At 44.2% G+C, this 16417-nt stretch overlaps 1 protein-coding gene across 2 annotated transcripts; it reads right to left on the reverse strand.

The window, feature by feature from the left end:
* Positions 1 to 292: 292 nt before the first annotated feature.
* On the reverse strand, positions 293 to 13475 carry LOC124016217 (TBC1 domain family member 10B-like). 2 transcript variants are annotated; one of them, XM_046331768.1, is made up of 10 exons: positions 12829 to 13475; positions 10403 to 11602; positions 6367 to 6466; positions 6168 to 6275; positions 5464 to 5570; positions 5217 to 5331; positions 5017 to 5082; positions 4747 to 4936; positions 4523 to 4677; positions 293 to 4363 (listed from the first exon to the last, which is right to left on the reverse strand). In XM_046331768.1, the coding sequence occupies exons 2-10, from the start codon at positions 11581 to 11583 to the stop codon at positions 3470 to 3472; spliced, it is 2916 nt and encodes a 971-aa protein (XP_046187724.1). In that variant the 5' UTR covers positions 11584 to 11602; positions 12829 to 13475; the 3' UTR covers positions 293 to 3469. The 2 variants fall into 2 exon arrangements, with proteins under 2 accessions (XP_046187724.1, XP_046187725.1); XM_046331769.1 differs by having other exon boundaries at positions 10412 to 11602; positions 12829 to 13474.
* Between the last annotated feature and the right edge of the window lie 2942 nt (positions 13476 to 16417).

The raw sequence follows: 16417 nt of genomic DNA on the forward strand, positions 1-16417 counted from the left end.
ATGAGTGGTTCTGGTAGAGTGGGATTGAGAAACAACAGGGCTGGTGTGGGTGTATTTCCTGTGCTGTGTGCATTGGGGGAAGAAATACAAATTGTCTGAGACCACCAAAATCTTATCCGCAGACTAGGCCCATTTGTAAAGACAGCAATCATACATCTTTACTGCCCCCTGCTGGATGATAGATTGTCTGAAATATGAGGTTTTTCCAGAATGGAATAAAATGTTCATGCACAGCTCATTGGGAGAATGTGGGCTAAATCAATATGAAACAAGAATGCAAGGCAGAGCAGGGTTCTTTAATATATTATGGTTTATTATTCATCACAACTGTCATTATCATTATTAATGAAATACATCATGTGTAGATTTTCTGCAGTTAAGGAATGCATTTCATTATCTAGGATTTTATTTTTCCACCAATAACAGTTCCATGTAAACTTAAAACAACAAAAGATATACAGTTGGGGAGGAACCATGACAAAATGGAAAAACATAACAGCAACAACCTTTTAAAAAATCTAATCAGTGGGACACTCCCGATTAAAAGCAATCAAGCTCAAGGATTTCAGGACCAATGCAGAAATCCACTCAGGACCTAAATGTCTCTGTTGACTCATCCTGGCTATTTCAGGCGTGAGGACTGATTCCAGATCCAGATCAATTTGGGAGCAATGACAGGATGACTGTCACAACCTCTTGATGACTCAACATAGAATTGAGGACCTTAAGGAGCCTACCCAATTGGATGAAACCAGGGCCTGCTTGGATAAATATTGCTCTATCCTGATTGGTTCTGTAGCATTCTCAGGGTTCTCCAACTTCTAATTATTACCATGAAAACTACTGATCTCAGCAGTGGCATTGCTGGCCGTCAGTGCTGCTATTTGACAACATGCTTAGTGAACAGTAAGGTTTGCATAAACATGTTCAGGTCATCTTCGCCGACTCTGATCCAAGTGACTCTGAGAAGACGAAGCAAAATATGGAGGAAGAAGAGGGAAAGCAGAGGCTTCAAAAAATAACACGAGTTGGGAAAAAAGACAAATAGTGGACAAAAAGGACATTTTGGCTAAGATTACACTGAAGACCCTCCTCTTCTACAAAAACAGTACAGAGAATCAGTGTTGAGAATCAACGGGTTCCACCAAGGAATGGTGTTACAGTAACTAACCGACACTATCCATCTAATGTACAGTATAGATACGTTACATAACACTGTGTGAGTGGGTTAGGGAGTTATTAAAACATCATCATGGTGGTTGGTTACAACATACTAGCAAAGACAGACAACTTCATATCTTCAATTTACAACCCTTGTCAGAGTTGACTAAATGCCTCCCAGTTTCTTATACAGTACTTTATGACCTTCAGCTCACTCAAATTATGTCATATCTAAAATACTCATGTGAATCTTAGTTGATTGGTTGATGGTCATTCCCCTGTTCTTCAACCACTGTCAGGTTTAATACTGTAATAAGGTAAATGGAGAATTGTGGACCTAACATTATCCATAGCTACCACAGTAAACTTGAAATATGAAATGACATAAAAACAGGATTTGTTATCTTAGAAGATGAGGACAAATGTGCAATAATGAAATCAAAACAGCCATACCAGTATCTAAAAAAAAACCATACTTAACATTATCCTCCTTAAACTGGGCTTCACATCGCCAGCCATCCTTCCAGTTAACCAGGTGTACTTTACTCGCATAGAAAAATAGCAGTCAGATCCAAAATAAAGAATACATATATAATATCTGATTAAATTAACCAACTTTGTACATAAATACATCATAGCCCGAAGGTCAGAGTTCAGAGGTTAATGCTACATTGGCAAGCCTGACCCGCCCAGCACCAAGTGGCTTCCTATGGGTCCTAAAGGCGCAGGTGTACGAGGTGAAACTATCCCATAGAGATGGAAATAGGCCTCATCATTGTATCTGTGCCATTATAGCATCTGTGACAGCTTCATTCAGGCAATCTCCATTTCAAAGTAGTCAATTTTCTTCTTCCCGATTGGCTGATCCCCCCCCCTGATGACCTGGTTGCACAACTCCAACAGGGTCACCAGTAGGGATCGGTCAATGAAGTTGGAAGTCCCACCATGTTGACTACATTCAAATGGTGGAAGCACTCATGGCCCTGCTCATGCTAAAACAGCCCTTTGGCCACTAGAGGCCTCTATCATTCTGTATGAACTATCCAGATGAGATTCAACAACCTACCTACCTATCAAACAGGAGTGGCCAACTTAAGTTTCTCAAATCACTCTAAATAGATCACATTCCAATGGGTTAATTTACTAAAAGCCTCACCCTTATTACTATTTGGCTAAATAAAATATATATTATTTAATTTATCACAAGAAGAAAAATAATAGATGGACATTTGGTCTGACGGGCAGATTCAGAGTTGTCATTGAATGCAGAAGGACCCTCCCTCGTTAAACTACTAGTATCTATTATCATCTCCCACTATAAACACACTCAAGAGAAACTTGAAAAGACAAAAAAAAAAAATTACATTCTAAAATTAAATCACTCTGTGTTGTTAGGGAGGTGCCACCCTGATCCATGCATGTCTGTCTGTCAAGGCTCAGAATGTCATGTTAATTTCTCCCTCTCCTTACAAACCCTCCCTATCGCAGTGTACATCTCTCCATTTACCTTTAGTCACTGGTCAGAGGACTAGAGATCAAGAGATGAGAGAAAGGGGGGAGAAAACAAGCAACTCAATAAAGAGGAAGACAAAGACATGAGAGAAAGAGCAGAGAAAATGGGTGGCAATATTAAACGGTAACTCAGCTCACTACGCTACTAAGGCACACACTCACACAACACTTAACACTACAATAAATAGGTCCTCCCAGACATCCAAATACCAGAGTACTACCAGCAATCACGGTCTTCAGTGCCTGGGTTTGAGATATTTTTTTAAATTGTTTACTTTTATCTGCAGGCATTCCGGTTGGACATCTGACCACAAACTGGACAGACAGGGCATTATGGGGAACGACTCAAGGGTCCTACATGGATTTAGGATGTTCTATTTACACCCAATCTATAACTCCCACCTACTCTATGTCCAACGGCTTGTCTGTCCACCGGCTATAGTCTGATAAAAATGAAATAAAATAATAAACTAAATGAGAAAACAGTTGTGTGATCTTGGGAGATCCATTGTGAACCACACAGAAAATTCTCCAGTTGCAAAAGGAAATGTGTCCCATCTTAATTATTCAAACTCATTGATGAAGAAAGCATGGGGGGAGGTTGTATGGGGGGGTGACCCCTGGGGTGCTAATAAAACCATGATCCAGATGTCTCCTGACTATATGTAGTCCTCAAGATGCACTATACAGGAGGCCTTCTCCTTTTCTCTCTCTCGTTCTACTTCTGGGGGTCTTTTGTTTCCATGTCCTCTTTTTTTCCTTCTCCGTTTAACTTTCTGAAGGAAAACAGGAGAAACTAGGCAGAATCTCTTGGTGCTGTGGCTCCATTCTTCTCCTCTGCCTCTCCTCCCCCTCTGTCCTTTTTCTTCCCCCCCTTCTCCTTTTTCTTCTCTTTCTCTGCCCGCTCCTTCTCCTTCTTCTGGCTCTCCTTGTCTGCTTTGTCCTTCTTCTTCTCCTTCTCTTTCCTCTTCTCCTCCTCCTTCTCTTTCTTCTTGTCTTCCTTGCTCCTCTTCTTCTTCCTGTCATCCTCTCCTCCTGTAGCTGCTGCTGCTCCTCCTCCTCCTCTCCCTCCGTCTGGGAACGGGGGCAGAGGCGTGTTGTTAGCGGTGGGTGATGGGATGGTGGGTGTGATCTGCTCAGAAGTAACTTTGGGGGAGAGGGTGTTTGGTGGTGTATGGTGTACTGGGGCTGATGCACCAGGCTGGCTCTGTGCTGGGGTCTGGGCTGGGCCAGAAGAGGGGCCTGGACCAGACCCAACCAAAGGACTCTGAGAGGCAGGCGCCCTAGCTACAGAGCCACTAGACATGGGTGGTTTGTGGGCGGGGCCTCTGGGTGGGCTTGAAGCTGCCGCTGAGGGGTTCTGTCGCTGCATGGCCTCCATCCCAGAGGCCCCAGAGAAGGAGCCCATCTTCTGAGAACGGAAGGGGGTTTTGGACTTGCGGAAGCCGGGGAGGGAGAGCAGGCTGGAGGAGGCCCTGAGAGGCCCTGGAGGGGGGATGGACCCCAGGAAGGAGAAGCTACCGCCGGAGCTGATGGCGGAGGCCCGACGCTTGTGCTCGTGGATGTCCCGTGTCCCGTGGAGCCGTCGGACAGGCTGGTGGGTCAGTTCGCCCCTGGACTCCCTCCACTTCCTTACCTGAATACTGCACTCCCTCTCGATCAGAGCCTCGGTCACTGCCAGGGACACCACCTACACACAGACAGAGACATACAGAGGAAGTCATCAAACCAGATTTAGACACACAGACAGTGAAACGTCAGTTGACTCATTTGACTCGTGTCAATGAGTCAGAGTAGGAGTATGTTTAGAGAACACATGTATGTCTGTAAACACTGTTTACAGTCTCACCTCCTGCACCAATAGGTCCTCTCTGACAGACTCAGGTGGGATGTTCCGGAGGCGCTCCATGGTTTCGTACATGCCCTGGACCTCCCGCAGTTTATCCACCGAGCCAAGCATCTGCTTGAGCAGCACCAGGCCCACACGGAACACTATCTTCACTCCTAGAAAACAGCACAGTTAGCTAATAGTTAGCCACAGCATCATGTGCACTGTGTGTGTGTGTGTCTTACCCTCACAGAAGAACATGTCCCACACACGTAGCACACAGGACCACGGCAGGGTGCGTGAGAAGACACACATGAACCACTCGGTCATGTAGAGAATGGGGTCTATCTTAAACTTCTTCAGGTGACGGTAGGCCATGGGACAGACACGACGTAGCAGAGAGAAGAAGATCTCTCCATCCAACTGGATTGCTTCCTAAAACAATGATGAGTCGGCTCAGTGTACACCGAAGAAGAAGATACAGTGTGTGTGTGTGTGTGTGTTCGTTCACTCACCAATCCAGCACTATAATATCCAGGCAGGTACGTCTCACAGATCTGCACCAGACACCAGAAGGCATGCTGCAAGTTGGGAATATACACATTATAAGCACCTAGCCCCATCCCACTACTTCATCATTCTAGAACATTGTTCCCATTCCCAGTCTCCTCCACAGTCCCCCTCCCTCTCTCTGTGTCCCCCAGCAGACCCTCACCTCTGCAGGCATGTGCATGAGCAGGACAGCAGCCACTGGGGCCTGGGCCTGGCAGTATCCCTCTTCAGGTCTGTACACTGTGTAGGCTTTCAGTACCCGGTACAGATCCTGCTGCCTGGAGGCCACACCAGAAGAGAACAGACAGTTAGCACACATGCACTCAAAGTACATTTTTATTGTACATGTCAACGTGCTCTACATGGACTGAACAAATCCTATTATACGTCAGTAAAGCATGGTCACTTACCCGTGTCCACCGCGAGCAGCAAACATCTCATGGAAGGGGAACTGTCTATGCAGGTCCTTCTCTATAATGTCCAACCATTTAGGGTCTCCCTGCTCCCTCTCCAACTCCTACAGAGATTAAGAGAGAAAGAAATGTTCAGATCATATCTAATTGAGCAACTTTAAAGCAACATATCTAGTTGGAGCAGCATAATATGGAACAGGACTGAGTATAACTAGGCCTTTAACAAAGCATGTCTGTGTCAGAGTGAAAGCAGAGAAAGGGAAGGAAAAAGGGTTTATCTGATATGATCTGTCCAGACCCCCAGGTCTGTGAAGGTAGACCCAGCCAGGCTGGGTTACTGCCCAGGATAAGAGGCTTAGAGCTGGGGAGGTCTCTGCGCCCCCTAATAAACACCCCTGGAGATCTAACTGGTCGAACGAGCCACAACTCCTCCCCATCACATTAACTTATGTTCCAGTTAGTCTGTCTACCTAGAGGTCATTGAAGAACTTCTGTACTCAAATATGTTCTTTTGATTACAGTGATATTTTGACTACAATGACCCTAAATAGAGGCTTTAGGAATGATGGCCTTGGATTTGAATGGGTGAAGAGTACATAGGCAGAGTTAGTCTTTATTGAGTGTCTGCTTCACAATAGACATGTTTTGCATAGTGGAAGTGTGAGTATGAAGACAGAAAGGGTGTGGGTTAGTGGCAGTACCTCAAACTTGCCGGGGTTGGAGTCCAGGAGCTCCTTGCTGTTGGACAGCAGCTGCCAGGCTTTAGCCCTGAGAGAAGAGGGGATCCCCTTCCTACAGCGCAACTTCACCTGGAACACACACATACACTTATGTTATACTCACATACAATGTATGTAATAGATATACAATCTCATACCATACATAGAAGTAGCTAAGTACCTTTTGGAAGCGTCTTGAGACCCATTTGTCCCAATTGTTGAACATGTCCAGCCATTTCAGCTCTCTCTGCCGTGCTACATCAACTCTGATGTCCTTATCACTGTAACACATGGAGAAAGAGTTAACAACACCAAGACACACATGCATGTCAACCACACTAGGCATGTAAGACAGTATATTTATTGCTTTCCTGGGATTTTTCTGCCATTGAAATCCTTGGGCAGGGCACCTAATTATTATTTTTTATATATAATTGAAATATATTTTCAGGATGGAAAAACGCTTCCACTGTCAACGTAAACGACTTAAACCAGATCGGATTACTGAGACTGCCAATGTTTGTCCTCCATTGGGCAGCACTTACACTGGTGCTAAGTGTCTGGATTATTCCTTTCATCTGGATGATCAGAGTGTGTGGAGAGCACAGCAGAATGATGCCGCCACCATGGCGATCCACAAGAGTCTGTCTGAAGAAGACTTGAAGAGTCGCTTCAATTAGATGTTCAGCATAATTCAGGATAAAGTGTATCGAAAAACTCTGGGAGGTGATGGAACACATAGCACCCATTACCACGTCTTCATCCCCTCGACATTGACTGACCAAATGATCCAAGCTTATCATGCCAACCCCATGTGTGGCCATCTTGGAGTTTACAAGACCTACCGAAGATTACAGGGGGTGGCTTACTGGCCAGGCTTACGGGTTGATACCAAGAAGTTCGTACACAGAAATATGTCTGCCAGAAATACAAACCAGACATTGGCAGACATGCCTGGAAACTGCAGCAGACATGGTGAACCATCCCAATGGAGTGCTGGGAATTTACCTCATGGGACCTTTTCCTCCCAACTGGGAAGGAATTTTTATTGGTGGTAGTGGACTACCACACACACTTGTTGGAGTCGTTTCCCCTCCGCAAAGCCACTGTATCCGCCATTGCTCTAATTCTGCGAAGAGGTGTCTTTACCAGATTCCAGACCAAATTCTCCCTGACCGAGGTCCGCAGTTCATATCAGGAATCTACAAAGAGCTCAGTACCTACTGGGGTGTAGCTGGCAACTGACCACGGCCTACCATCCTCAGACCAACCTGACCGAGAGGGTAAACCGCACCTTGAAGGAGATGATTGCTTCATTCGAGGGGGGAATCAGCACACAAGGTGGGATCAGCATCTTCCTGAGGTTCGCTTTGCACTGAAATCCACAGTCCAGTAGATTTCTGGGGTCAGATGGATTGAGTCTTGCACAGTTCCAACATTTCACCTGACTGCCCAGCATTTCATGCAGTCCAACAGCACCACACATTGCTAGCCAGAGTGGAGGCCAGCAGAATCAAAGCCAAACAACGACAGGTCAGAAACTATGACAAACATAGACGAGAGTTTCCCACCAGTCTCATGTCTGGGTCTGTTATCATCTGTCAAAGGCTTCCAAACAGTCCACTGCCAAGCTAGCTTCAAGATGGAAAGATCCATACTGTGTGGTGCAGCAGTTGGGGCCGGTGAACTACTTAGTCTGTTTGGAGGACACTTGGGAAGATGTCAGGACGGTGCATGTTGTTGACCTAAAGCCCTACTACCCTACCGCAGAGGAGGCAAAAACAACACCTGCAGGAACTCTTCTTGGAGGGGGACTTCCCTGGTTTAGTGTAGGAGAAATCTGAACCTGCCAAAATCTGCATCCTCTCTGTTTCTACAGGCTTTGGCAAAATCCTGCATGGAGTCTTCACCATGCCCTGCCACTTTAAGAGCGCATCAGCAGTCAGGAGAAAATAACGATAGCTCTTCCGGCTCTCTGTGAAGAACTCTCAGTTGGCGCGGAAGTTTGACAGTGTGTGCAACTCTGCAGAAGTATTGTTTATTTTCAGCATGCTTAGTTGTAACGTGTTTAAGTCGATCAAGTGTTTAAGATCGATTGTGTGTGGGACCATTTACATTTGGCCAAGAAGATTTTTAGGCATTTTAAGGCCTTCTTTGTATTGTCTATGAACACACACTCATTCATACCGCCCCCCCTCTGAGGTAATGCAGAATATTGCAAATCATCTAATGTTGATGACTGGGTTCTTTCTTGTCAATTGTTTCTATGAAGTTGCCTCTAAATTGCTCTGCCATTATTATTTGGTTGGGTTACCCCTGTGCTGTGACATGCATTTTATATGGTGCCTTATCTTTTCTCTCCACTGGCTATCTGGCAAACAGGCTACACTCTAGGCAGTCTCTTCTGCTGATGTGTGTGGATCTGGTAGTGGTACTCTATCCTACTCTTTTCCTTTCAGCATGGTTAATACCTGCCTGGCGCCCGAAACAAAATCTTTCTTTACCCCTCTCTAAAAATTCCTCTACAAAGTACGTAGAAAAGATAGACCTCATATATATATATTATTTTTTATAATAGAATCTTTGAGAACTAACATCAGCAAAATAAAAGCTAAAATTACAAAAACATTTAATTGAACAGTATCAACTTTGTTATTATGTTTGAGCAAAAGAACACACATTAGAAATGGCAAAATGCATAGAATTGCAGGTAATTCACCTTAAACTACAAAAATGTTCTTAGCTCCAAGGCAGAATATGTAGAATTGCAGGAAAGTAGATTTAAAACAGCAAAAAATGTCTCTCGGTGCCATGGAGGAGTTTGGAGCAATGCAGAAAATTGTCTTAAAAATATAAAAAATTGGGGGCCTCTAAAATTCATCCCCACTGACGGGCTGACTGCGCCCACTGTCACGACCCCTGCCATGCCCACCACTTAACACATTTTTGTTCTGGATAAAAAAAACTGCTTATCTAAATACAGATATCCTAAGATTGGATGCAGCCACAGGGTCATGGTCATTCATTAGATTTCAAACAGGAGCTAGAGTTGTTTTAAATGGAAGCTGTGCGACCTGAGATTCTTTAAAATGAATACTCATCTACAGATTTATATTATACTTCATATTATATGCTAATTTACAATATTTCTGTCCTACACTACTCTCTCACACAGACACCCTTTGATAATGAACCTGAAGGGGAACAGGCTTAATCAATACCAAACTAAATCAATAAAACAGAAGAGGAAGTGCACTTAGAGAGACTGTCCGAGGGGAGGGGCAAGATACGTCCTCCAGAAAGAGAGGGAAATGAGTGGCTGGGCGAGGCACAGTCAGTACATATTGTGTCACAAAAGCTCTCTCAGCACTATCTATCTGAGTCACACAAAGGAGAGATGAAGGACAGACCGATAAGTTTAGAGTGGATATAGGGAGGACTGGACAGAAAGTGTGGGGAGGGAGAGATCACTTGGGCAAGATGGGTGACTCGGAGAAGATGACCAAGCCAGGAAAGACTGTTGATTGTCAAAGACTCCAGCCCCCCAAGTCATAGAGTTCTGCTATCGCACGGCAAGCGGTACTGGAGCACCAAGTCTGGGACCAAAAAGCTCCATAACAGCTTCTACCCCCAAGCCATAAGACTGCTTAACAGTTAATCAAATGGCTACCCGGAGTAATTTGCATTGACCACCTTTTGTTCATTTTACATTTTTGCACAGACTATGTACACTCACTGGACTCAACCATACACTCACACATACTACACTGACATTCCAACACACACATGCATATTGACACTACACATACACATATCCCTTCCCACTATGCTTCTGCTACCCTCTGTTTAGATCCATGCATAGTCACTATACCCCTATGTACATATTACCTCATACCCCTGCACATTGACTCAATACCCTTTGTATATAACCTTATTATAGTTATTTTATTGTGTTACTATTTTTCCTTTAGTTTATTTAGCAAATGTTTAGCTTTTTTTCATTTTTACTCTGCACTGTTGGTTAAGGACTAGTAAGTAAGCATTTTACGGTGAAGTCTACTACAACTGTTGTTGTCGGCGCATGTGACAAATATAATTTTCTTTAAGAGAGAAAAAACAAACCAGTGTAATTGCCCATCTACAGTCAGAGTGAAGACACAATAGATGTGTATTTTACATGGGTGTGTGCATAGAGTGAGGGTGTGTTTTTGTTTTACCATGCCCACCTGCCCTCGCTGTACTGGGTCCCGCCGAGGAAGCCATATTTGTCAGTGCGTCTGACAGCCAGGCCGTTGATCTCTGAGTCTGACCCAATAGAGCTTCCATCCTCCCCCAGGCCAGACAGAGACTCCAGGGTCCCTGACATCATGCTGGCTGACTCCAAGTAGCTGAGGGTGTCTGGGGCTGGGGCTCTGGGGTAGGGCAGGGAGAGGGAGACAGGTTCCTGGATCACTGGGGGGCTGGTGTGCCCTGCTCTGGAGGGGGTGTTGGGTAGCTCTGCCCTTCTGGGAGATTGGCTTGAGGTCTCAGGTATGGGAGACAGGCTGGGGGTGTCCAGTGTGGGAGGGTTTTGGCTTTCTTCTGGTGGCTGACGATTTTGTGCTTCAGGGGCTGCAGCTGCTTGGGTGTAGTCTGGAGGAGGGGGAGTGTAAGTGGGGGCAGGAGGAGGGGGAGTGTAAGTGGGGGCAGGAGGAGGGGGAGTGTAAGTGGGGGCAGGAGGAGGGGGAGATTCCACCATAGACTGAGGCTGAGCATAATCAGTAGCAGGATTAGTGTTCACAGTGACATGAACACTGGGGTAGAGATTAGGGGTGAGATTAAGACAGGAGGAGGGGCTGGTAGTCTGCTGTGTTACCCCCTGTACCTCTTGCTCGCTGTGGGCCTGTGTAGGGCCCTGTAAGGGGGCATTCAACAGCTCCTTGCCCCCTGGGTTACTCACTTCCTGCTTTACAGCCAACACTGGGCTGGCCCCTGCCCCCATGTATGTCTCCTTCACTCCCTCCCTCTGCCACAATGCTACATCTACAGGTGGGATGGCAGGAGTATCTAGGGCTATTACAGGTAAGGGGGCAGGTCTCTCTGGGGGTATTAGAGGTGGGGGCACTGGAGTCTCTGGAGTTAATGCCGATGAGACGCGTTTGGGGGGACTCGGTGGAGGTCCTCTCCCCCCTCTCTTGGGAGAAGGAGGGTGAGAAGGAAGCGTCTCTCCTGGTACAGTTAATGTCAGAGAAGCTTTGTCACGGTACAGAGAGGACTTGGGGATTGGGTTCTCCTTTGGGGGCTCTGAGGTGGTGCTGCTGGGAGGAGGGGGGGCAGTAGAGGGTATGGGGAAGGAGGGGGCAGCATGTGTGTCACCTATAGCTGGAGGTGAGGGGATTAGGGCGGAGATTTCGGCCATGGCGCCTCTTTATTTTCTCCTTGACAGATGGAAAGAGAAGACAGAAAGGTTTCATGAGAAACCAAAGTTAACAAAACTCTTAATCATGATCACATGGAAACAGCCTCTCCACATTTCCATAGTGTATTAGAGTAAATTACATTGGACTGATGATAATAAATAATACTGAGGCCATCAGTCCCTGCCCCACACTTTTCAGACAAGTTTTTCACCAAAAAACAAAGACTTTGCTTCCACAATGTTAAATGAAGAAGTTGGCTGTATATTTCAAAATCATGGACATTATTTGAGAGATAGGCTAATGCCCAAAGTTTTACTGGCTACTATATTGGTGGAATTGCAGTTTTGAACAGTGGGGAAGATTCTAATAACAGACAATGAAAACCAGCTAAAATTAAACAAACAGTTCCCTATATCTGAAAGAGGACATTGGCCATTCATTACACACCTACCTCCTACTCTTTGTCTTCTATTTGATATTTAGTTAGTGGACATGGGTTTGGATTTTTCGAATTATGCCCATTGGGGTATTTTCAACAAGCACCATCTCCACAATACAGTAACAATACAGTAATAGGTAGAATTATGCATGTCTATCTGAGGTTTCACTTAATGTTGTTCAATATGATGATTTGACCTGTGTTATTTACTATACCCAAACCCACCGCTTCATTTTTGCCCAATATCTATCCAGTGTCATCGAACACCGAAAATTCACGGACGATCTACAGAGCTGGATGTTGACAATGACATGTCTACAATTCAAATACATTGTAGAATACATTCATTCAAAAGACTGCCTGGCCCTAACGATCAACTCAGGTGTGGCCACAAACACTATCAAGTGCATGCACTAACAAACACAACAGACAGACAAAATTACCTTCGCTAGCAACCACCCATACAGTACCTTATTTCTTCTACCAAGATTACGGACAAGATTGTGTTTATATTTCGCTGATCTGAGCAGGTTGGTTTGCTAACTCGCGTCAGCAAACACGCTAACTACCTAGCTACTATAGCTACCTAAAAACGAACGATTGTGTTTTCATATCCTCTCGATGCCTCATTCAAAGCAACACAACTTCCCAATTCAACCACAGGAAAATTATATTGTTGCCAAACAGGCATCTTCGTTTTCTAGTGGTCCACTCCCCTCCCTGACGTTGGGGCCCTGCCTGACCATTGGGTCCACGGCCTTGCCCATCCGCTTCCCTCGATATAAACTATCTCGTGTAAACTTACCCACGGCCCGCGTGTCTACGTGATCCGTCCGCCTGGACGCCCAGGGCAGGGGGTTTGTCCGCGGGCCCCCCACAGTTCCGGTCCGCTAAGCTCCTCCGTTCAATGAAAGCACGACAATGAGAAGCTGGACTGTCCAGGCAACAAAGGGAAAATAAATAGACAACGGCTGAGCAGGTTAGGAGGCGCAATGTCCCCCAAAACTAGCTAGTTAGCTTGCTGGCTAATGATGTTAGGCGAGTGTTGTTAACCTAGCTGTCTGTTTGGGTTACTCTCTGACATAACTGCAGAGAGTTTAAATCTTACAAATGTATATCATTTTACGACCAAATGGTATTCCTTTCTTCCAAACTGTCCTTCACAATCAGTGTGGTCGTGCTGCTGTTAGACATTTAGCACAAATCGACTGCATTTCCTACTGCTGACAGCCACGTGCGCGCTCCTGTTAGTGCGATCGGGCACTCACACGTATAGGCATAATCGGGACCATCTGTCAACGCGAGTGGCAAAGAAAATAATAATATCAGGTTAAACTAGAACTAAGTAGATAGTATTTGTCTCAAATAATCTTTCATTTTCAAATATGTTGTTAAATTTGTATATGCACCGTTTGATTGAACTAAACTATCCTCCGTTTTTTCACGGTAGCAAACATTTACTGGATTGTCGCTGTCTCTCAGTACTCTGCTTCCTTCCCTCTGTTGTTGGTATAAGGCCATTACTTTTAGAACTATACCAACATCTCTACGATTTAACAGCAGGTAGCACAAGACTTTAAGACCAGAATGAGACCAGTAGGTGGCATAAGATATGACAGATGTCTCGATTGCAAAAACACTAAAACCCATTGGCTGAACAAAGTTCTCAGTTGCCTGGACTCATTTAGCTAATTATGCAGTCTGTTGTCAATACCTTAAACCATTTCACATGGTAAAACACCATTTGCAAATCTCACTTAGACTTTGCAGCAAAACTCTAAACACATTCTCATTCTCAAAACACATTCTGCACTCTAATGCACATGTCATCCATACTGGTAAACACAAGTGGCAACAATCAAATACAAATAGAGAATACATGTCATTGATTGAACACAACCACTCAAAATTGATTTAACCTGTTTCAAATTATACGACACAACCAATATAAGCCAGTTCAGAGAGCAAACAGGTTGTTGAAGGTGGGAAGGAGAAAGTCTGAGAATGGATAGAAGAAAAAATGTCAGAATACGAGGACGAGTGCGTATGTGAGGTGGGCGACGAGGAGGAAGAGGATGAGGAGGGCAAGAAAGAGGACGAGGAGGACGAAGAGGAAGACAAAGAGTGGAAATATTTGATGAAATTCGAGCAATAGTTATAGACCATGTTCTTGTCCATGAACTGACAATGAGGGAAGCAGGACTTAGAGTGCAACCCAATTTGAGCTGATTTTCTGTATCCACCATAGTAAGGACATTCAGAGAAGAGAACAGGTACAGGATACTACTGTATTTTTGTAATTGCAAATTTACTGTACTACACTAAATGCAGCTGTTTCAATAGACATTTGTAAAGTGAATCACTGTATTTATTGTACTGCATGAATATGTTTTGTAACTGCAGAACTACTTTTGTAGAATTGCAAGGCTGCCACATGCAGGTGGAAGGACAGCTATATTCACTCGGGAGCAAGAGGCCGTTATAGTTGGCATGGTCCTTCAAGATAATGCAATACGACTCAGAGAAATCCAGGAACGAGTGATACAAGACAACACATACTTCCAGGGAATCGACAGTGTGAGCATTTCCACAATTGACCGTGTCCTCCAACGTAACAGGATGCGAATGAAACAAGTATACAGAGTACCTTTTGAGCGCAACTCACCAAGGGTGAAAGAACTGTGAGCTCAGTATGTGCAAGTAAGTGTACATTCAGAAACATTTACTGTAATCCAGATTGTCTCCAGTACTAACACATACCATGTGAATGACATTACTCTTCAGTACATACAATGTATGTGAATCAGAAGCCTAATTGTACTCTACGGTATAGCACTGTCTCTGTACGACTTCTGTACGAATCCTACATACAGTATATTGTATTTCTACACAGACAATATTTGACTTGGAATCCTTGGACAGACCCCATGAGTTCATCTTTGTTGATGAAGCAGGCTTCAATCTAACAAAGAGGAGAAGGAGAGGCCGAAACACGATTGGACTGCGGGCCATTGTTGAAGTCCCTGGTCAAAGAGGTGGCAATGTCACAATCTGTGCTGCTATCAGCAACCATGGTGTTCTACATCACCATGTTACACTCGGGCCATATAACACCCAGCACCTTCTAAGATTTATTGCCAATCTAAGAGATGTTTTATTTGAGCAGCAGGTTCAAGAGCAGCAGGGTCAAGAGCTAAATGAGAATCCCATTCCCACCTATGTGATAGTGTGGGACAATGTCAGTTTCCACCGAGCTGCTCAGGTAAGGGAATGGTTTAACATCAATGGGCAGTTTATGAACTTGTACCTCCCTCCATACTCGCCTTTCCTGAATCCGATTGAGGAGTTTTTCTCTTCTTGGATATGGAAAGTGTATGATAGACAACCCTACACCAGAGTAAATCTGCTGCAAGCCATGGATTTAGCCTGTGGGGATATAGGTGAGGAACCATGTCAGGGCTGGATACGGCACACAAGAGGCTTCTTCCCCCGTTGCCTCGGGGGACAATATTGCTTGTGATGTCGACGAAGTGCTCTGGCCTGACCCAGCCCAAAGACAAGAAGAAGCACATTGATCACATGTTTACTCCTTTGATTTTTGTCCCTTTTAGTATTGTATACTGTATTACAGTGCATTGTAGGCTGTATACTGTACTGTAATACTGTATACTGTAATGGACAAATTGTATGGCCCTGAACATTGTGCTTTCCATTTATTAACAGTACTGACTGCTCAATAGATTTTGACTGGTTGCAGGTTCATATCAACAAAGAACAAGAATTACAGTATCACAGAGACAAAGGACAAGTTTGTGAGATGCAGGGTACAGTACTGTAAAAATAGGGGTACAAGGAGGAGGAAGAACAAAAAACAAAATTGCAAAGTGCAAAGCAGAGTAGTAATTTCTGATACATTTTGAGCTACTATGATAGAACATGTTTTCGTTCATCAAAAGACAATGACGGAAAATATTAATATTTTTTTAGATTAAAAATGTACTTCTCCCTGAGAATTGTATGTTTTGAACAATGTGTTTTCTATTTTTCGGTGTATTGTTTACTGACTGCCTGAGAGTGTATATCATTTTGATCACTTTGTTTATGATTTGAGAGCAATGTTTGATTTTGAACACAGGTAAAACTGTTTTGAGGCGAATGTTTCATTTTGCGAGAGGAGTCAGAGGTTATGTAAATAGTGCTTGAAGATGAGGTTTTGTGTTTAAAGTTTTCAGGAAATGAAGCAATGTTTCAGAAATGGTGTTTTAGCAATTGAGAAAAACTGTAACACGTTGTAAAACAAACTCAGTGTTGCCAATTGACTGACTTTTCAGTTCCAATCATTACTATGAACATAATGTACATTATTGGCGAAGTATGCATTATGATACATCATT

This window comes from Oncorhynchus gorbuscha, linkage group LG26 (assembly GCF_021184085.1).
Source record: "Oncorhynchus gorbuscha isolate QuinsamMale2020 ecotype Even-year linkage group LG26, OgorEven_v1.0, whole genome shotgun sequence".
In the NCBI taxonomy this organism is placed as follows: Eukaryota; Metazoa; Chordata; class Actinopteri; order Salmoniformes; family Salmonidae; genus Oncorhynchus; species Oncorhynchus gorbuscha.